The 22,845-nt window shown below is 43.1% G+C and overlaps 1 protein-coding gene across 4 annotated transcripts in view; it reads left to right on the forward strand.

Moving 5' to 3' along the window:
- Positions 1–4,032: 4,032 nt before the first annotated feature.
- Positions 4,033–22,845, forward strand: part of kcnt1b (potassium sodium-activated channel subfamily T member 1b) — a 416,882-nt gene continuing 398,069 nt past the window's right edge. For all 4 annotated transcript variants that reach the window (XR_006316044.1, XR_006316045.1, XM_043720458.1 and 1 more), the window contains exon 1: positions 4,033–4,456. Coding sequence is in view for 2 of the 4 variants with exons in the window: in XM_043720458.1 (XP_043576393.1) it covers positions 4,197–4,456 (260 nt within the window). In the remaining 2 variants the exon portion in view is untranslated. The remainder of the gene's footprint in view (positions 4,457–22,845) is intronic.

The following is a 22,845-nucleotide window of genomic DNA, read 5'->3' on the forward strand; positions in this document are numbered from 1 at the left end:
TCGATTCCAACCTCGAGTGACTATCTGTATGGAGTTTGTACATTCTCCTTGTGGGTTTTCTTCGGGTGATCTGGTTTCCTCCCACAATCTAAAGATGTGCAGGTTAGGTGGATTGCCATGCTAAACTGCTGACAGTGTTCAGGGATGTGTAGTTTAGGTGCACTGGTCAGGGGTAAATGTGGAGTAATGGGGAATGGGTTTGGTGGGATACTCTTCAAAGGGTCGGCATGGACTTGTTGGGCTGAAGGGCCTGTTTCCACACTGTAGGGATTCTATTAGGAGGTAACACTATTCTAGAATACTGAGCAATTGTACACTGTCAAAGGAGAATGCTTCTGCAAGAGATGGTAGGAGAAAGTGAGGGCAACAGATGCTGGAAAGGGTCAAAGAGTGTGGTGCTGGAAAGGTCCAGCTGGTCATGTAGCACCTGAGGAGCAGGAGAGCCGATATTTTGAGCATAAGCTCTTCATCAGGAATATGTGTGTGTGGGGTTTGGGGGATGGGAGTTGCCCAAGGGAGCTGAGAGATAAATAGGAGGGGGGGTTGGGGCTGGGGATAAGGTAGCTGGGACTGCGATAGGTTGATGAAAGTGGGGGTGGTGATGATTGGTTGGAGCGAAGGGTGGAGCGGATAGGTGGGAAGGAAGATGGACAGGTAGGACAGTTCAAAAGGGCAGTGCCAAGTTGCAGGGTTGGATCTGGGATGAGGGCGGGGGGGGGGTCGAGGAAATGAGGAAACTGGTGAAATTGACATTGATTCTGTGTGGTTGGAGGGTCCCATATTGCTGAGTTTAAGCTATTTGATTCCAACAATGCAAGTCACCTCACCTACAGACTAAACTGTCACCATCCACACCCAACAAATGAGTGACCATATCTATCCCCACATCTCCTGCTCACTGTGCAGCACCTCCATTATCTGCTTCTATCAGTTACTGTGAACAGTTATAGTCTCATTATTGAAGGAAAGATATACTAGTATTGGAACCAGTCCAGAGAAGGTTCATTAGCGAGTTTTGAGAAGATTTGTAGCTCAGGTTGAGGTTTTGGATGTCGGTTAGCGAGCAAACCTACATTCAAAAGGTTCATTAGGTTGACCACAGGTGAGGTGGGATTTTCTTATGAGAGGAGGATTTTCTTATGAGGGGAGGTTGTGTAGGTTGGGCATGTACACATTGGAATTGAAAGAATGAGAGGTGACCTTATTTGAAGACTTCGAGAAATGTTTGAAGTTTTGAATGGATCGTTTCAATACTAAGGCATTCAGAGCTATGGGCCAAGTTCTAGAAAATGAGATGAGAATATTGAGGTAGTTGATTTTGACCAGCACAGACACGATGGGTTGAAGTGCCTTTTTCTTTGCTGTATATCTGTGTGACTTGATGACTATGAGGGCTTGACTGGGTAGATGCAGAGAGGTTGTTTCCCCTTATGGGACAGTCTAGGACCAGAGGGTCCGATCTCAGACCAAGGGGATGCTCATTTAAGAATTGAATTGAATTGAATTGAACTTATTGTCATGTGTACTGAGGCACAGTGAAAAGCTTTGTCGTGTGAGCAATACAGGCAGATCACAGAGCTAAGTAGCATAGATAAGTAAATAATAGATAAACAGCGGCAAAAACAAAAACACAGGTACAGGCAAATGTTAAAGAGTTTGTCAGTCCATTCAGTATTCTAACAACAGTAGGGTAGAAACTGTTTCAAAACCGGCTGGTGCGTGTGTTCAGGCTTCTGTACCTTCTCCCCGATGGTAGAGGTTGTAGAAAAATATTGCCAGGGTGGGATGGATCTTTGAGAATGCTGGTGGCCTTTCCTTGACAATAGATTCTATAGATAGGATATTGGCCTTTGTGATTGTCTGGGCCGAGTTCACCACTCTCTGTAACCGAAGAGAAGAGGAGGAATTTCTTCTCTGAGAGGGGATGAATCTGTGGAATTCTTTACTGCAGAAGGCTGTCGAGGCTGGGTCATTACGTATTTTCAAGGCTGAGAGAGACAGAATTTTAGTCAGTAAGGGAATCAAAGGTTATAGGAATAAGCTAGGAAAATGGAATTGAGGATTATAAGATCAGCCATGATTGGACTGATGGGCTGAATGGCGTCCTCCTGCTCCTGTACCATATGCTTTTATTGTTCAGTTTGTATTGATGCTAAAGATTTAAACACACAGTGGAGCCCGAAAGATTGTGATCATTGGGGTGTTCCAAACATGTTGTGATTTACTGACAAACAGCTCCACAAAGAGGTTTGGACAGAGAAAGTGCAATCCCCTGGTATTTATAATTGTGATCTTTAACAGCAAACACTCAGTTCGGGAAAATTGTACAAACTATCACTGCTTGGGGAATGCATTCAACCACATGGGGAGTGGAAGGGTTTTCAACTCAAGTTTTGACCAACTTGGTTGGAAGGGGGACTGAGCAGAGGACCAGGGAATGTCTATCTACCTTGTGCTCCAGCAAAGGTGGAGTCTGTGAGGGCAAACCTAGAAACCAATGACCGACAATAAAGTTTACTGGACAGAGTTTACCTGCAAAGGCACATTAGACAACCACAAAATGATTGAGTTTAAGGTGGGGTGTGTGTGGAAAGCTGGAGAGGGATTGACTTTGAATGGAATAACTGTTGAACTTGCCAATAATAGCATGGACCCCAGAAATATCAAAGTAATGAATGTGTGAGTCTTGCCTTTGACAATGAAATGCTTCTATCTCACTCACCCCATGACTTAATGAACATTTAACGATCACATTTAAAACACCCAGTGTATGGGGACCAAATTTGTCCATGGAACTTGATTGTCTTTTGTCACTATCGTGGGTTACACAGTCAGAATCTAGGATTGAAAATGCCACTGTGACCAGCAGTGAGGGGGGGATTGCTTATGTCAAGGGAGCCTTGTGACCATCGCGTGTGCTCAGGACTAATCCCTCCTCAAACATTCTGGAACAAACAACACTGAATATTTACCTCAAGAACATGTGATAGTTTCTGGCAGTGAGCACCCAAGGAAATTCCCAGATAATGTTTGGCAGTGAAATTTGAGAGTCAGTCCGGCATAGAGAACTGCTGTTTACTCCTAATGACATCTGGTGGTTTGGTTTCAGAACATTAACTGCAAAGAAAAGTTAACATGGATGCCTTTAGACATTCTCTGATCTGTAAACAGACTCTAAGCCTGTATTGTACATCTGGACCACACCTGATAATGTCTCCCATTAAGTTTAAAAACATGAAGCAACTTTGTCTGTGCATTGGACAAGAAGCAGCTGAGAGTGAATAGATTCATTGGGCAAAATACAATCAATCATTGTCACTGATTTTAAATCATTGATAATCTCAGTTTGTTTAAAGGCATTCAGTGATGAGGCAGATAGATCTTTGGAGAGAGATAAGTGAGTGAATAGCGGGACAGATGGATGCACAGATAGATCAATAGATGAATACATGGGTGGATGGATGGATGCAAAGAGTAAATAGGTTGATGTAAAGGTGAATAAATAGATGATGGATAGATGAATAGATGGATGGATAGATAGATGTGAGAATGGATTGATACCTGGATGGATGGATGTATAGATGGAAATTTGGATTGCCAGATAGAAAGTTGGATAGATTGATACATACAGAATGAGAGAGGGGGATGGAAGGAGAGACAGAAAAATAGAAAAAGCCAGTACATAGTAGACTAACTATGCAGCAAATAATTCAGTCTATGTGCGGATTGGGTATGGAGCTGCCTATTGAATTCTTGTGGGTGGAGGGACTGACTTGATGTGGGACACCCTCTGGTGCAGCAGAAATCGCCTCTTTCCACCTTCTCCCCCTTTCCCCCCGCCCTCCCTACCCCCCCGGCAGCCCCCTCCATCGCTCTCCTGTGGAACTGCCCAGTGTCATCTCCAGCACGAACAGGTGATGTGGCTGAGGAAGCCGGGCGGAAGGGAGAGCCTGTTCCCGAGCTGCTGAGAGTCAGAGCAGCGGGAGAAGCCGCAAAGCTGCCCCGGGGAGCTTCATCTCAGCGGGGCAGGAAGATTGGCTTCAGATCGCTGAGGGGCAGGGAGCGCTCAGCCTGGGAGGGGAGGATTGGAGGGTAGATATCCCCCCCAGTGGAAGTTGAGCATCTTCCTCCTCCGTGCCCACGCCTCTCTCTCTGTCTCTCTCCCCTGCCTTGGTTGCAGCTTGTGTCGGGCGGGAATGAGGAGTGAGCCGGGCCCGGGAAAAGCGGCAGCACGGCCGGCGGATGGGGCGGTGTGCCTGGGTCACTCCCTGCCCATCTCGGTGCTGAGGGGTGTCGCCAGGTTCCGGCTCCTGTGTCCGGTCAAGCAGCGGGCGATTGCTGACACTTGGGTGAAAGGAAGCGGCGCTGAGGCAGCTCCAGGCGAGATGTGCACTGAGTGTTACACCAACCAATCCTTTGTCTTCGACGATGGAATCGCTGATACATACGCGCCCAGGTCAGTCTTTCTCTTTAATTTCCCTTCCCCAGCCCCTGGGTTTGGAAGGAGGTGGGATGGCATGGCAATAACCCCCCCTGGTTTTTTTTTTGTGTGGCTGTTCTGGTTTTGTCATGGTGAAATTGACTGTCCTGTTCAAGGTCTGCGGCAGTTTCCAATCCTCCCTCCCCGCGTGGAAAGAAACAAGTTTTAAGAATTGACCACTCTCTCCTAAGTTATTATGTTTGGGGGGGAAAAAAAAGAAGGAATCCCAGTGCAACGGCGGCCACTGTGACCAGGACTGGAGACTTCACCCAGGCTTCTTTGGGTCGAATCTCACTGGGACAGCAGGTTAGGGCAGAAAGGAATCGTCACCCCCTCCCTGCAGTTACTCCCCCTTTTCTCCCCCTCTTTCCCACCCTCTCCAAATGCGGTAACTTTCCGCACGCTTGGGGGGGGGGGGGGGGTTTGCACACACACACACACGGTTGTGGAGAAGCGAGCCAGTGTTGCTGGTCCGAGCTCCTGGTGCATTCGGAGGTTTGACCACGAGAGTTGGACTGACTTTGCAAAAAGATTCTTTCGGAGCGAGTCCCCCCAGCTGCGTTAGTATCGAAACTGTCCCCCCCTCCCACAATTGCAACGATACGGCTGCATTGTTCGAATTAGATTCCCTACAGTGTGGAAACAGACCCTTCGGCCCAACAAGTCCAGTAACAGTTACCCACCCAGACCCATTCTCCTACCCTATACTAATACACCTAACCTGCACATCCCTGAACACTATGGCTTGGCCAAAATGCTTAACTTTCACATCTTTGTGACTGGGGGAGGAAGTGCAGCTCCATGCAAACAGGGTGGGATCGAACCCGGGTCCCTGATGCTATGAGGCAGCAGTGCTAGCCACTGAGCCACCGTGCTGCCCAAGTTGGCTTCTTATTAATTCAGTGCAATTTACCGGGTCGCTTTCACGTTATTTTGATCTGGAGACTGGTATAAGGACCTAACTGAAACTCCTTAACCGTGTTCACTTTCGGTATGATACCAGTGGGCAGTTTACTGACTGCAAGGCTACAGAGGGAAAGTCTGCTCATGTTGCAAATGCTTCGACCCTTGTCGTTTCTTTCGTTGGTCCAAAAAGAGATTTGTGTTCGGGACTCACTTTATAGAAACGTCTAGTCGGCGCAGTCAATTTCACCCGCACTGTTACATTTCTCAGCTGGGTGGATGCTGCTGTCCAACGGATCTTGCATTTCTTTTTACTACATCAGAAACATTGACATTTTGTTTCTCATTGGTCCTGTTGCATTTGAATATTCTTAACCCCCATAGCTCTGGCCAGTGGCGGCTGATCGTTGATACAAAGAAGTTGTAGTACAGCTGTAGTAAAAATTCCCCTTTAAAAGCTACAGCCCGTTAAGGAGAGAGGTAAACTGTACAGTATTGTCCCCGCACTCAGCTCTCCCCCCCCCCCCCGCATAAGCCAAATTGATTTTTTTAATTGTTAATGGAACAGAGTAGCAAAGTAGGAAAGTGTGGCTGCAATTGTACAAAGCATTAATGAAACCGCTGAAAATGTGTTGCTGGAAAAGCGCGGCGGGCCAGGCAGCATCCAAGGAGCAGGAGAATCGACGTTTCGGGCATGAGCCCTTCTCATGCTGCCTGACCTGCTGCGCTTTTCCAGCAACACATTTTTCAGCTCTGATCTCCCAGCATCTGCAGTCCTCACTTTCTCCATTAATGAAACCGCATCTGGACCACTGCCTGCGTTTGTGGTTCCTTACTTGAGTAGGCATTGGAAGCAATTCAGATAAAGTTCACTAGATTAATCCCAGGCATGAAAGGCTTGTCTTCAGAGGAGGGATTGAGAGGTTTAGGCTACAGTTTACAAGGACGCGAGATCTAACCCAGGTATATAAGATGCTGGAAGGAGAGGCCATTAGTTTTAGCGCAAGGAGTAACAATTTTAATCGGAGATGAGGAGAAATTGCAATTCTCAAAGATTCCTAAACCTTTGGAATTCGCTGCCCCAAAGCGTGGGGGATGCTGGGACATTGAGTAAATTTAAAGAGGAGATAGATTTTTAATTATTAACTAGCAATCAACAATTAGTAGTTAATTAGTTTGAAGGGTTAAGGAAAGTGGACAGGGAAATGAAGTTGAGGCTGAGATGGCATCAGCCACGATCATAATCAAATGAGGAGCAGGCGAGAAGCTGAATTGCCTATTCCCCCTCCGAGCACTTATCTTTTTATTGTCCAAATACACTTGCTGCAGGAACATCGGTATTAATCAGTGTCATGGGGTTTATCTCGATACATTGCCAGGTTAATTCTGGGGGCCACAAAAGTTGAAAACAGCGACAACAGAAAATCAACTCTATGAAGAAATAAATTGTTACCTGACCCCCAAATTACGAAGATCAAATTAGAGTCATAGAGGTGAAAAGCATGGAAACAGACCTTACGGTCCAACCAGTCCATGCCGACCAGATATCCCAACCCAATCTAGTCCCACCTGCCAGCACCTGGCCCATATCCCTCCAAACCCTTCCTATTCATATACCCATCCAAATGCCTCTTTAAAAGTTGTAGTTGTACCAGACTCCACCACATCCTCTGGCATCTTTTCTGAACCCCCTCAAGTTTCACAACATCTTTCCGATAGGAAGGAGACCAGAATTGCACGCAATATTCCAAAAGTGGCCTAATCAATGTCCTGTACAGCCACAACATGACCTCCCAACTCCTGTACTCAATCCTCTGACCAATAAAGGTTGCGTCTGCTGCATGGTCGAATGAACACAACAACCAAAGGCAGGACTTACACAATTAAATGTAGGATCTTGGGAGAGAGAGAGGCAAGGGTTCAGGTACATTATTCTTTGGAAGTTGTATTACAGGTAGACAGGTTGGTTAAGCATCCCTGATGAAGGGCTTTTGCCCGAAAACGTCGATTTCGAAGCTCCTTGGATGCTGCCTGAACTGCTGTGCTCTTCCAGCACCACTAATCCAGAATCTGGTTTCCAGCATCTGCAGTCATTGTTTTTACCAGGTCGGTTAAGAAGGGGTTTAGCATGCTTGCCTACATTGCTCAGACCTTTGAGTTTGGTCGTCATGTTGAGGTTGTACAGGACATTGGTGAGGTCTGTTCTGGAGTGTTCACTCTGTTCTGGGAAGGATATTATTAAGCTGGAGATGGTTCAGAAGAGATTTATCAGGATGTTACCGGGAATGGAGGGTTTGAGTTATAGGGAGAGGCTCGATGCGCTGGGACTTTTTTTCACTGGAGTATGGGAGGTTGAGGTTTATAAATCGTGACGGATGTGGATAAGGTGAATGGCAGGTGCCTTTTTCCTAGGGCGGGGGATTTCAGGACTAGGGGACATATTTTTAAGGTGAGAGGAGAACAATTTAAAAAAGACACGAAGGGCATTTTTTTTTAAAAAAAGAGAGTTGTTGGTGTGTGGAATAAACTTCCAGAGAAAGTGATGGGTCCAGGTACGGTTACAACGTTTAAAAGACATTTGGATAGGTCCATGAATAGGAAAGGTTTGGAGGGATTTGGGCCAAGTGCAGACAGATGGTTGAAATTGGGATAATGGTCAGCTTGTGCCTGTGTGGTGTACGATTTTGTGACAATTACAGGGAAATCTGAAAGGTCACAGAGGTCAGACTCTCTCTCTGCCTTTCCAGCGATGCTGCCAGAATTATTGAAGATCTCCAGCTCTTCCGGTCTGAAATCAGTTTTGTTGACCTGCATGCAGAAAGCAGCAGGGCGGAGTATTCTGGGGTCTTTGGCAAAAAAAAATGCCATGGATTCTGATTGTCCTTGGAGAAAGGGGATTGAGATGGGGATGGAAAGAATCTGGAAGGGGGCAGGCTGTCATTTAGGAAGAATAGAACATAGAACAATACAGCACAGAACAGGCTCTTCGGCCCACGATGTTGTGCCGAACATTTGTCCTAGCAAATGCTGAAGTAATAGTGATCAAAGTGAAACGCTGTGCAAGGGATTAAATTCTCATTGAAAAGAAAGCGAATCTGGGTGATTTGGAAGATGTCTTGATTGTTGGAAATAGAAACAGTACTGGCAGGACTTCAGCAGGTCTGGCAGCATCCGTGGACAGAGAAAGAGTTAAAATTTCAAGTTTGATTTGACTTCTTTCTAAATTCAAAAGAATTTTTCTTCTTCTGAGGAGTTATATTAAATTTGAAACATCAACCCTGTTTCTCTGCCCGCGGACACTGCTCAGTTCCTCCAGCACTTTTGGCTTTTATTTCAGATCACCAGCGCCTGCAGCATTTTACTTGTGATTAATTGTCGGAATTTTCCGAAGTTACTTTGTCAGACTCAAGTGGCTAGAGACTGGGAGGGAACAGCTCCGCTTGGAAAGTGTTCAGAAGGCGTGATTCCAAAGAGAGAAACTGTTACTTGTAGGATTTTTTTTTGTCACCTTCTGACAAATCTGCATCAATAGTTTATTGTGAAGCATTATTACATTGTGACTTGCATTGGAACAGAGTGTTTCCTGAAAGGGTAACTCCCTCCTCTGGGAGCAGAGACCAGTTGGTGTGATAAAAAGTCGTTTATTATCAACTCGGGAAACTAAAATGAAGGAACGATGCTTTCATTGGAAGAGTGTTTCCTGAAAGGGTAACTCCCTCCTGCGGGAGCAGAGATCAATTGGTGTGGAAAAAAAATTGCTTTTTTCAACTTGGGAAACCGAAATGAAGGAATGATGCTGAAAGCCGTTAGATTGTTGATTAACTGTTTAATCGAAGGGAGAGGTGTTACAGCTGCAACATAATTTATATGGTCAAATTGCAATTCAATATAGTTAGGCTCTCGTAACCGGATGCAGGGAAATGATAATTGCTGAGTTTTGCATTGGAATTAATGTATGATATGAAACCTCGGATTGCAAATATCTCCAGTGAGATGCAAAATATTAATATCACACAATCTACTCTTCAATTTAAAAAAAAATTAGAGTTACTCGATTTCTGGTAAGGAAGTCATGGGTCTTGTTGAATGAACTTGGTTATCTGCTTTTTGATGAGATTAGATTACATTACATTACAGTGTGGAAACAGGCCCTTCGGCCCAACAAGTCCACACCGACCCGCCGAAGCGCAACCCACCCATACCCTTACATTCACCCCTTACCTAACACTACGGGCAATTTAGCATGGCTAATTCACCTGACCCTGCACATCTTTGGATTGTGGGAGGAAACCAGAGCACCCGGAGGAAACCCACGCAGACACTGGGAGAATGCTTTCTTCTAGAATTCTGAATGGGACAATAAGTGGGAGTTACACTCTTTAAATAAACCGTACTTTATATCGAACAGATAGTGAACCAATCGGACTTCTTGCCCACTGGTCCATGCCAGTGTTTGTATTTCTTTTGACACCCTTTAAAAGGAGCTGAAAATGTATTGCTGGAAAAGCGCAGCAGGTCAGGCAGCATCCAAGGAACAGGAGAATCGACGTTTCGGGCATAAGCCCTTCTTCAGGAATACCCTTTAAAAGTAGCCAAACTATTCACCTCAACCACTTCATGAGGTTGTGAGTCCCATACTGTAATCACTCTCTAGTTAGGTATGTTTCCCTGAATTTGTGGCTTTGGTTGTAACTGTCTTCAGTGTGGCGTTTCCAGTTTTGGACTCCGCTGACAAATACAAACACCTTCTTTACCCTAATCCAATCAAACCCCTTCAGAGCTTTAAAAGCTTCGAATGCATCACCAACTCAGCCGTCTCTCTTTCAGAGGAGAGTCCCAGTTTGTTCCATCTCCCATGGCAGTTTACAACATCTTTATATTAATGAATACCGTGCCAGAAACAAACTTACCAATGTCAATGGAAACATCACCATTTCAATTAGTCAAGACTCTTAACATTTTCTTGACTCAAGTCAAGCATGGAGGCCACCAATCATGTTTTCTGTTGATTTCTGGTCAATGCTATTACCAGCATATACCCATAATCCCAAGCAAGCAAGCTTCTTTTCTGTAAATATTACCATTTGACTACTTAGACATGCTACTGACTAGTTTTGGAAACAGTAAAGGATAGGTTAGGCAACGATAGGAAAAAAGGGTAAGTCTGGAATAATAATTGAAAAACTGGGTATGTACCACAATTTGATTACCAGGTGAGACGCAGACAGAATATTTGGCCAATGTTTCGAGCACAATTCATCAAACGAAAACCTTATTTCGTTAGATGCTAGTCACCTTGTTGTACCCACTCAGCTGTGCATAGCTTCTGATTGTAAATGGTAATGGAACAGTGGGATGTAGAAGATACATCGATTTCTAAATCAAAAGATGAAATGTCTTGTTGACCTCCCTGCTATCCCAGCAGCTGGATAGTTTGCGGTACATACTTTTATAAATTCCCCAATAATTGTCCAATTGTATGTTGAATGAGTTCTGGAAGAATTGTTCTTACAACCTCTCTTGTCAACTATTTAAAAATAAATGTGGTTGGTGAAGTGAGACTTTCCAAATCTAGTCCCTTTTTGGTTTATATTGGTGTCCATATTCCTCTATCAAATGCAATAAGCCACGTACGTGCCCTCATTATGCATAATTCGTTTGGGCAAATGTCAATCTTTACTAATGAGAAGAATGAATCTTTACCAATTTTGTAAATGCTTCCTCCTGTGCAGTCCCTTTAATATTCAAGTACTTCTGTCTTATAACTGGAGTTCTTGAAGTGAAAACAATTTCTAGCTGTGAACTATATAATGACAGAATAGCTCCCTTTGAATTGCATTCCATTTTTCTGTTAATATAAACTAACACTTATGCTTGTTTTGAAAATTTCCAACTATTGCCTTGATATCTTTGAGGACATGTTATGACTTTCCTATTCATCATGTTTCCATTAATCCTGTAATCCTTCTTTATTGACATAATCCATCAAGCTTGCTTTCATGTCCTCATGTAGTGTACGTGCAGCAAGTGTTGGTGGTTTAACTGTATTGATCTATCTCCAGTATCTCTGCTCTCACCATTTAACGATAGGATAATTAAGTTATCACATTTCCCTTAACCTCTTCACCTCCAGCAAGATGATAAAAAGATCAACTTGCATTCGTGTAGCACCTTAACATACTGAAAAACCAAAGGTACTTCAGAGCATCTTATCAGACAGTATAGTAGAATTACAGCACAGAAGAAGGCTGTTCTGTCCATTCTTCTTGTGCTGGTCTTCTGAATGATCGATTCTCTGCCTTTTCGCCAAAGCCCTGCAACTATTTCCTCTTCAGACAATTGTTCAAATTTTCTCTTGAAAGCCACGATTGAATCTGCCTCCACTTGCTAACCCCTTGCCCCTCGTGTCGTTGTGCTGCTTTTGGGAAAGTAGATGTCTACCTTTTATTGACCCCTCTGCCATTAACCTCTCCCTCTATCCAGTGATCCAATCGTTATTGTAGCATTGTCAGAAGTGTCAGCGATTTGCAGAGATGAAGCCCGAGAGTGATTTGAAAATATTAATGCGAGGGTCAAGGACCAGGCACTTTTGTGCTCAAGGCTCTTGACAACTGAAGGTACAGCTGGAGTGAGGAACACAGCCCAACAAGATTCAGTTCTCTGTCAGGAATTTGGAAAAGAGGTTGTTCACGCTGGCAGGGAGAAAGTGAGGAATGCAGAGGCTGGAGATCAGAGTAGAGAGTGTGGTGCTGGAAAAACACAGCAGATCAGGCAGCATCCGAGAAGTGGGAAAATCCACGTTTCAGGCATAAACCCTTGTTTCATTCCTGATGAAGGGCTGTTGCCCGAAACGTTGATTCTCCTGCTCCTCGGATGCTGCCTGACCTGCTGTGCTTTTCCAGCGCCACCCTCTCGACTGTTGATGCTGGCAGTGAATGTGTCCCTCTCCAAATTTGCCAAAAGTCTTAATGGCTTCAAAGTTGCAGTCATTTAACTCGAGTATTGAAAAAGAAAGGATTGTGGATTGGCTATGGTGTAGGGGTAGGTGGGTGTGGGCGAACGTTGGTGATCAGATTAGGTGTAGATAATTACTTGGTTCTCCCTTTGAACGTAAGCCTTTATTGCCCGATAGGAAGTTTACTTAGATGGGCCTGTCTTTTCTCTCATCTTCATTTCTGATGGACAAATTTTCGCTGTGGTTTGCCATCCTCTTCTAAAGAGGGAGGAATGGCAGATATATTTAGCTGATTCTGAAGGGTGTTGAGTAATTGTGTTCTCTTTCTCCATGCTAATCAGATTAGTTGAGTATCATCTCATAAGTTCAAAATAATTATAAGACCACACTGGAGCTTATCACAGTATCCATATAGAAAGTGGGGATAAAAAATCCTAGGAACAAGAAATTCATTTCACTAAAGCTGATCATACTGTGTGTCTCAATCCCTTCTCTTTCCGAAGGCACCTGTGATCCAGATTCCAGCCTCCGTATATCCATAAGGTTTTGACTGCGTGAGTTCTGCTTGCCTTCTCCATCTCAGTCTTGCAGTATTAACAACCCATTAATGGCTTATGAAATTCCTTTTAGCGTTTAACAGGTTTGAGACGCATTGTGAGACCATGCAAAGAGAAAGTGTATATAAATGCTTCAGTGTCAGCTCCTGACATTGTATGTAGCAATTCATGACAACTGTTATGTTTTGAGTGCATCATTTGTGTTGTGAGGGGAAGCAGTCTAAGCCTTTTAGCGTCTTTCACACAAACTGAGCTGCACACTTCACCAGTAAAAACATGTAATTGACTTACTGCTTTGCATATATCTTCCTGCAGAACATATTGGATTTAGATTAGAGCCTTTCAAGAAAGGAAGATCAGTGCAGAAGGGTAAAATATAAACTGGAACAGATTTATGTCAAAAGATGTTCTTGACAAAAAGAAAGAATATCCATTAATACAAAAAAAACGATTGGATGAATGTTGTTTTGGGGATAGGTTTCAACAGCAACGTCAATCTTTTTATACTTTGCTGTCACTCATGGATGTGTTGTGTATTTCGAACACTTTATTTTTATTTTCAGTTTTGCCAGGACTTGTTTTGTTTGCTTAATTAAACCCTTTCACTGGTCACCTAGTTTCACTAGGTTTCCCATGCATTTTCCTTCAAATATGATTTCTTTTCCCCTTACTCTTACTTTTCGGAAGCATTTCTTTTATAAAACTGCAGTAGATGACAATCCCATTCTACAGTGTGCCATGTAGTGGCAGTATTGTGAAATAAATCAAGGCCAGGCAGTAATTATTGAGTTCAGATTTGTTGTAGGAGGTACGGTTAGCCACTCAAATCCAATGAAAGATGGATTGTAGCCTTTCTCTGTGTTTGTTACATGTAACACTGTTTGACAGTGGCTTGGAGTTTGTGGTTGTAATGACAATGAGACTGACACACATTGTCATTATTATGACGGTAACTTGTCGAGCCATGGACATCCAGACATCCCTGTCAGTGATGTACTGTCCCTCCAAATGGCATATTGCTGCAGCATTCCTACAGAGAATCAATTAGAAATCATTGATTTGTTGGGAGCTTTATCTATTTAAGTGTTACAATTGCTGCTAAAAAGGAAAATAAAAGTTAACAGAAAAACAACAGACCCAAGCTGGAATGGCATAATGGCTCAGTGGTTGGCACTGCTGCCTCACAGCACCAGGGTCCCAGGTTTGATTCCAGCCTCGGATGACTGTCTGGGTGGGTTTCCTCCCACAGTCCAAAGATGTGCAGGGTGAATTGGCTGTGCTAAATTGCCCATAGTGTTAGGTGCATTAGTCAGAGGGAAATGGGTCTGGATGGGTTAGTCTTTGGAGGGGCGGTTGGGCCAAAGGGCCTGATGTAGGGAATCTAATCTAAAAGATGCTTGAATTCTGAAAGTAAAACAGAAAATGCTGGAAACACTCAGCAGGTCAGACAGTATTCATGACGAGAAAGACACCTAATAAGGCTTATTTTTTCAGGTCGGGAATAAGTGGGTGTTTATTCCTATATCATGGTATAATTATTTGTCACCTACCTCCCCGTCCTCAAACATTTTACTCTTGTTCTCTTTTAATAGAAATTAAAACTGTAGTCTGTTTTTAGATTTAAAGTTGGTGTGATATTTATATTTTTCCTTTAATCTCCTGCCTAAGTCTAAATCTTCCTTTCAATTTATGTACAGTTTGTTTAAGTACAATTTCATATTGCTTGCTTTCTACTTTCTGCTTTTCTAACTGTGGGAATTCTTCAAACTAGTCATTGGAATGCCACCCATTCATTAAAAATAGTATCAGTTTTAAAGTGACGCTGAAAAGGAGAGAGCCTGTACTCTAGGGGCCACTGATCCCTGGGACTGGGGAGGAGTGGACTTGTCATACAATCCCTACAATGTGGAAGCAGGCCATTCGGCCCATCAGGTCTACACTGACCCTCTGAACAGCATTTCACTCAGATCTACATCTGTACTCTATTCCTATAACCCTGCTAAGCCACCCAGCCTGCACCTCCCTGGACACTGAGGCAATTTAACATGGCCAATCCACCCTAACTTGCAGATCTTTGGACTATGGGAGGAAACCAGAGCACCCAGAGGAAACTCACGTAGACATTAGAATGTGCAAACTCCACACAGTCTCAAGATGGAATGCATCATGCAAGTCCACATACGTATGCCGCAAAAAGACATGTGTATATGTGAAAATGTTAAGCATTGTTCCAAATGTAACGATGTGTTACATTCTCTCCGGAGCCACATTCCTGAAAGGGAACCAGGTATAAAATGGCTGAATGGGGTATTATCTTGAGGAGGAGTCTCCATGGCTGAGATTTGCACAAAAGTCAATTAATTTTTGTGAATGGGATGTTGCAAACTAGGAACAATCTGATTAAAATTCCAACCATTTTCCATGGCTACTGCACCCTTACATTGCCATAGGCTTTCAGGCTGTATGGGCAACACTTGGATGGATAAGAAACCAGACAGTTATCCTCTCCTTTCAGAGTGTCAAAACCACATGGTACAAAAGCTTCAATTGTTCCTAATATTTTAGCCGGACCTTTAACTGGCACACCAGCAGTTGGGCTGAAAGTCATTTCTGTATGGTGGCTCAGTGGTTAGCTACTGCCTCACCGCACCAGGGACTCAAGTTCAATTCCACCCTTGGGCGACTGTCTGTGTGGAGTTTACACATTCTCCCCGTGTCTGCATGGGTTTCCACCGGGTACCCCAGTTTCCTCCCACAGTCACAAAGGTGTGCAGGTTAGGTGAAATGTACATGCTAAATTGCCCATAGTGTTCAGGGATATGTAGGTTAGGGGTAAATGGGTTTGGATTGGTTACTCTTCGGAGGGTCGGTGCGGACTTGTTGGGCCAAAGGGCCTGTTCCCACACTGTAGGGATTCTATGTTTTAGCTAAACTGGAGTGAGCAAGCCAGGTGTGTGTCCCACTGAATTGTCCAGCATTCAGAGCTCCTTCCCAGAGTGTGCTGGGTCTTCCTGCCCATGCCATCTCTCTCAGTCATTGTAAGAGCTAAAGATGAAGCTGGCAAAACTGAAGTAATGTCTGTTAAACACTTAACGTTTCCAATGTCTCATTATATCCACATTATAGGAGGGATGTGTTTGCACTGGAGAGGAGATTTACCAGGATGTTGCCTGGGATGAAGAGTTTCAGTTTATGAAGAGAGATTGGACAGACTGGGGCTATTTTCCCTTGAACAGAGAAGATGGGGGAGGCGAAGGGGGAACATGATTGAGATGTATAAAATCATGAGGGGCATAGATAGGATAGGCAGGAAGAAATTGTTTCCCTTGGTTGAGGGATCAGCGATTGGGGGGCATTGATTTAAAGTCAGGGGCAGGAGGTTTAGAGGGGATGTTAGGAAGACCTTGTTCATCCAGAGGGTGGTGGGACTCTAGAACTCAGTGGGTAAAGGTGGGAGAGTTATTTAGATGTGCATTTGTGATGCCACGGAATACAAGGCTCTGGGCCAAGTGCTGGAAAATGGGATTAAAATTATTGAGTGGCTGCTTTTGACTGGTGTAGACATATGGGCCAATGGGCCTTTTTCTGTGCTGTAGATCTCTATGACTCTAACAGTTTTGAAAGAAGAAACAACCTGTTCAAACATATCATGATATTCAAGGACTGTATAAAGATTTGTAGCTCAGGTACCGGTTATCGTGGTTGTGGGGATGTTCGCCCAGCTGGGAGGTTGATTTGCAGATGTTTTGTCCCCTGTCTAGGTGACATCTTCAGGGCTTTGGAGCCTCCTGGGAAGTGCTACTGTACCATCGCTTCTGGAATTTATTTGGTTCCATTCCTGTCGCTTCTGGTTATTGGTTCCAGTTGTCCGTTGTAGTGGTCAGTATATTAGATCCAGGTCAATGTGCTTGTTGATGGAACCCATGAATGAGTGCCATGCTTCTAGAAATTCTCTGGCTGTTTTATGTTTAGCTTATCCTATGATAATTGTGTTGTCTGAGTTGAATTTGTGATCCTTGTCATCTGTGTGTATGGCTACTAGGGACAGCTGGTCGTGGCGATTAGTTGGTGTTCGTGGATGAGGATTGCTAGTTGTCTGCCTGTTTGCCCTATCTAGTGTTTTGTGCAGATTTTACATGGAATCTTTGTAAATTACATGAATCCGAGTGGTTGGAGAAGTCTGTCATGACAGCCCATAAACCGACAGCCACACTCAGACAACAACTCACCAGGACAAAAGACCCTATACCCAACATGTGCAAGACAAACATAATTTCTAGGATTCCATACAATGACTGTACGAAACACTGTCTAGGACGGAACAGACAGACAACTAGCAATCGGCATCCACAAACACCAACTAGCCATGAAACGCAATGACCAGCTGTCCCTAGTAGCAATATACACAGATGACAAAGACCTCAAATCTGACTGGGACAACACAATGATCATAGGACAGTCAGAGAGTTTCTAGAAGCATGGCACTCATCCACAGACTCCATCAACAAGCACATTTACCTGGACCCAATATACCGGCCACTACAACATACAACTGGAACCAATAACCGGAAGCAGCAGGAATGGAACCAAATAGATTCCAGAAGAAACAGTTGCGCAGCGTTTCACCGGAGGCTGCAACACATTGAAGATGTGACTTAGACAGGGGACGTAACATCTGAAAATCAACTTCCCAGCTCGGTGAACATACCCACAACCATGATATCTCTAGAGCATGGAGGACCTGAATCTGTACTGTCTGGTGTTGGAGTCACTATCATTGTACCATGACTGCATTCTGTGCTGGACAGTAAGAGCTTGCTTGAGGCAAGAACATGGGATTGAAAATTTGTTTCTCTGTGGTACAATCCAAAGTATTCTTCAAAGTAGGGACTCCAAGGGAGGATACCTCACCCCACCTTCAGCTCTTTAGCTGTAAGAGCCAAGTACTATGGAGATCTGAAATAAAACAGAAACCACCAGAGAAACCCTGGCAGCATCTGTGGAGAGAGAAACACAGTTAACATTTTGCACCCAATGACTTCTTTGGAAACACCTGTCCTGTTTGCCTGTTGGATCTCACTAATCCTTGTGTGCCCTCATTCTGTGTTACTGTTGTGTATCACCTTTATACTGCTACAGGGCCTGCTCTCAGCTCTGTCCAGGGTTTGTCTCTGCATTACCACCTTTGCTGAAGATCTTTACAATTATTGTGCTGAGTCATAAGAGCAAAATGTTATTTAGCTGGTTGACAAAAATGACAGGGACACTGTTTTGTGTTTAGCCTTGGAGATTGTAATTGCATCTTAAGAGTTCGATATGCAACTAAGTTCAAAGAAATATTTAAAATTGACTACATACAGACTCATTCTAAATTGTAAACCCTGAGTTCACTGCTGTGCAAATGTAGATGAGTAATTTTCCTTTAAAAATAAGCCAGTCATTTATCAGCCCACTCACTTATGTCTATATTTGTACCGTTGTCTTCTCGACACTAGGGAACCAGCACTCACCATTGGACGCCCCACTCAGTGCATCTCTCCAGTCCAAACATAACCCTCCCTTCCTTTCCTGAAGCCAATTCCTTACTGAGCACCGACTTTTACCAAGGTGCCACAGGTGACCAATATAAAGTTGGAAATAATCATTTTCTGTTGGCAGCTTCCAATTTTCTGCACTTGTTGTAATTCTTGTTCACAATATATCCTGGAGTAATTTGAACGCGTGAGCTGTGTGTTGCAGTCCAATGCCATCCCAGTGGTTTACAAACTAATCAAAGGTGTTTAAAGGCAATTCACTCAAATGGTGATTTGAGTGTTTTGAATTGTCTCTCAGTGGGGGTGGTGGAAGGAAGTCCTCTGGAATCACTAAGCAAGCTTTTGGGTGCTGCTAGAATGGTTTCTGGGTAAGGAGGATTCAGCATTTAAATCCTCTTTGTGATTTTTATAAGTATGATAACCAAAACAATCAATGCTTTTGCTTTTCCCCTCACTCTTTCCTGCAATGTGGTGAAGACCAACATTTGTTTTCCATCTGCAATTGCTCTTTGAAACATAGACAATAGGAGCAGGAGTAGGCCATACGGCCCTTCGAGCCTGCTCCCCCATTCAATATGATCATGGCTGATCATGTAGTTTCAGTATCCCACTCCCACTTTCTCCCCATACCCCTTGATCCCCTCAGCCACAAGGGCCATGACCAGCTCCCTCTTGAATCTATCTGAATGAACTCATCCCAGCAGCTTTCTATGGGAGAGAATTCTGCAGGTTCACAACTCTGAGTGAAGGAATTCTTGAACTGAAAGGCTTGCTCAAATACTTTTGAGCACAGTTAAAGGGGTGATAGATATAGGACAGATGTCTGAGGTAGCTGAAAATGTGTTGCTGGAAAAGCGCAGCAGGTCAGGCAGCATCCAGGGAACAGGAGAATCGACGTTTCGGGCATAAGCCCTTCTTCAGGATTCCTGAAGAAGGGCTTATGCCCGAAACGTCGATTCTCCTGTTCCCTGGATGCTGCCTGACCTGCGCTTTTCCAGCAACACATTTTCAGCTCTGATCTCCAGCATCTGCAGACCTCACTTTCTCCTCAAAGATGTCTGAGGTAGTTTATTTACTCAGAGTAGTAGGGGCATGGAACCCACTGCCTGCAACAGTAGTACACTCATCAGCTTTAAGGGCATTTAAATGGTCATTGTATTGGCATATGGACGAAAATGGAATAGTGTAGGTTAGATGGGCTTCAGCTTGGTTTCACAGGTCAGCGCAACATTGAGGGCAAAGGGCCTGTATTGCACTGTAATGTTGTATGTTCAACCACATTGCTATGGGTCCAGAGTCACACATAGGCCAGACCAGACAAGGATGGCAGATTTCCTTCTCTAAAGTGAACAAGACTTTTTTTTAATGACAATCAACGATGGTTTCTTGGCTGCTTTGCTTCTTACATCTTAGCAGTATTTAAACTTCAAAGGTGCTTTGTTAACTGTACAGCACTTTAGGATGTCATGAGGTAATGCAAGTTAATATATAAATGCAAGTCTTTGTTGTCTCTTCTTCTCCTTTGTTTGTTTTATTCCCCCTCTCCCTTTATCTTCACTCTTTCTATTTTGAAAAATACTTAAGGATGGTGGAGCACTCAAGCAGTAATAAACCCCAACCAACTAAAATTAAACAGTGATTCCCTCATTAATCAATGTGTTTATATCCTTTAAATTCATCAACACATCTTCCCATTAATCAAATTGTACAACAAGTTGGACTTTGGTAAATGATTGCAATAATTACTAAAGGAATGGGGGAATGAGTAATCTACTCTAGGTAATGAATTGTGCATGGAGCAACAGTCGCATTGCTACCAGGTATTACTAAAAAAAACTGGGAGGGAGATGGCCATGTTTAAAAAGCAAATTTGTGCATTTGAGAGCCTGTCTGTCTGTGTGTGTGAGTCTGTGTGTGTGTGAGTGAGTGAGTCTGTGTGTGTTAAATTGCTTGAGTGAGAGTTGAGCAAACACATTTATCCCATCCAGAAGTAAAAGGAAATGCACAGTAAGTCAATCCACCTTTGATAAGGAACACCAGGTGTTAAGTTTGGTCCTAATCTATGGAAATTGATGAAGGAAATACACTTAATGTTTCTCTCTCGTTTTATGCTGACTGATTTCTGTACATTTGCTTTCTTATTTCAGTTGCCCATCCTTCACTCCTTGTCTTATCCAATGAATCAAGTATGGTCCTTTTCCATTCCTTTCAACTGAGTTATGACTCAATTTTTAGCCTGTTTTGTGCTCATGAAACATCTATGGTGTGTGTGTGTGTGTGTGGTCTAAGGTTAATTTAAGACCGAGACTCTCAAACACAAATGGCACCATCACTCGAGACTCTTACTTTAATGCTTGTTGACATTAATGATTCGGAGATGCCGGTGTTGGACTGGGGTGTACAAATTAAAAAATCACACAACACCAGGTTATAGTCCAACAGGTTTAATTGGAAGCACACTAGCTTTTGGAACAACGCTCCTTCATCAGGTGATTGTGGAGGGCTCGATCGTAACACAGAATTTATGGCAAAAATTTGCAGTGTGATGTAACTGAAATTATACATTGAAGAATTGATTGTCTGTTAAGCCTTTCATCTGTTAGAATACAGTGATAGTTTCACCTCTTTCATGTGTAAATCACAAAACCCTTTTTTTTAAAGTTGCATTCTCGGGTTAGCTGTTAACAATGGTGATAGCTAGACAATATGTTGAAGGTGTTAGCCCCCTGTGTTCTCTGTCTATGACCTGATGTTTAGATTGATTCCAATCTAAAAAGTGAGATAACAGTTTTACATAAATTCATGCAGTTTTTGAGCTCAGTTTTTGAACTCTAACAGATGAAAGGCTTAACAGACAATCAATTCTTCAATGTATAATTTCAGTTACATCACACTGTAACTTTTTGCTATAAATTCTGTGTTACGAACAAGCCCTCCACAATCACCTGATGAAGGAGCGTTGTTCCAAAAGCTAGTGTGCTTCCAATTAAACCTGTTGGACTATAACCTGGTGTTGTCTGTTGAAATTAAGGCTACATGAAGAGTCCAGAAGTTAGTTGATGGAATCACTTCATAGTTTGGTCAGGTATTCTTTTGTCCTTTTTTTTTCTGTTCCTACTGGAGATTCTAGGCCCACTAATGTAGGTTTTTGAGAGGATAATTCTGCTTGTCGTGACTATATTGTAAAGAAAGGTTATGCGGGCTGCAAACAACGTAACTGTGGAGAAATAAGATTTCTAAAGGTAAAGAGTATCAATCACGTTCATGGCATCTCTAATTCTTCTGAATTTACCCAGAAAGACAAAAACAAGTTAATAAAATAAGATTGCTGTCTGTTAAATAAAGAACCATTGAAAGCACCACTCCTCATTTGCAATTAAATTATTGTTGCTCTGGATTCTGCACAACCAGTGGATTAAATCTTAGATTTTCTCCTTGGTTTTGCAAATAGTGTGAAATATCAAGAATTGGTTTCCACCCACGCAGTTATTTCATACTAAAGGAGAAAGAATTTTAAAAGATTCTCTCCATGGTTTCTTTTAAATATATCTAAATTCCTTGAGAACTGCTCGATAGTTTTTTTTGTTCACTCTTTCCTGGGACGTAAGTGGACGTAAGCCTTGCCAGCATTTGTGCCCATCCCTAATTGCCCCTGAACTCAGCTGCTTACTCGACAATTTCAGAGGACAGTTAAGAGTCAAAGACATTGGTGTGACCTGGAGTCACATGGATGTCAGACAAGGTCAGGATTGTCTCTTTCATTCCCTGCAGGACATTAGTGAACCAGATAGGTTCTTATAACAATTGGTAATGGCTTCACAGTCACCATTACTAGGACTAGCTTTCAATTCCAGGTTTACTGATTAAATTTAAACTCTAACCAGCTACTTTGCTGGGATTTTAACCCATACCCCTGGTGGATTAAGCTTGGTCTCTAGAGTGCTAGTCTAGTCAAGTTACCATGACACCACCACCTCCCCTGAAATTATCTATCATACAACAATAATTGCATTTAATGTGGAGAATATCCCTTTCCTTTCCCAATTTGATCTGCCTTATTTATGTCATTAAATCATCAGAGATAAAAACTGCAATTCTTACCTTCTCTGGCTTTTTTTTGGCTGACACCAATTTATTTTTCATTGTTTTTTTCTGAATTTCCAACACCATTTTATTCATCTGCACTTAGCTTTATTGAACAGATGAATACAATTGGCGGATGTGTGTCACTTGTTATGGACCAGGCCAGACCCCCTCAAAACATTTCAAGAAAGAAGCCCAGACCTTAACTTTGCTAGTTGCTTTAAGCAGTGGTTGTTATAGGAATGATGCAGCTGGTGAAGCCACTTAGTTTTAAACAGAATTTATTTACAAGATTACCGAATGAAATACGAACAAAAGAGAACAGAATACTGA

This window comes from Chiloscyllium plagiosum, chromosome 30 (genome assembly GCF_004010195.1).
Source record: "Chiloscyllium plagiosum isolate BGI_BamShark_2017 chromosome 30, ASM401019v2, whole genome shotgun sequence".
NCBI classification, from domain to species: Eukaryota; Metazoa; Chordata; class Chondrichthyes; order Orectolobiformes; family Hemiscylliidae; genus Chiloscyllium; species Chiloscyllium plagiosum.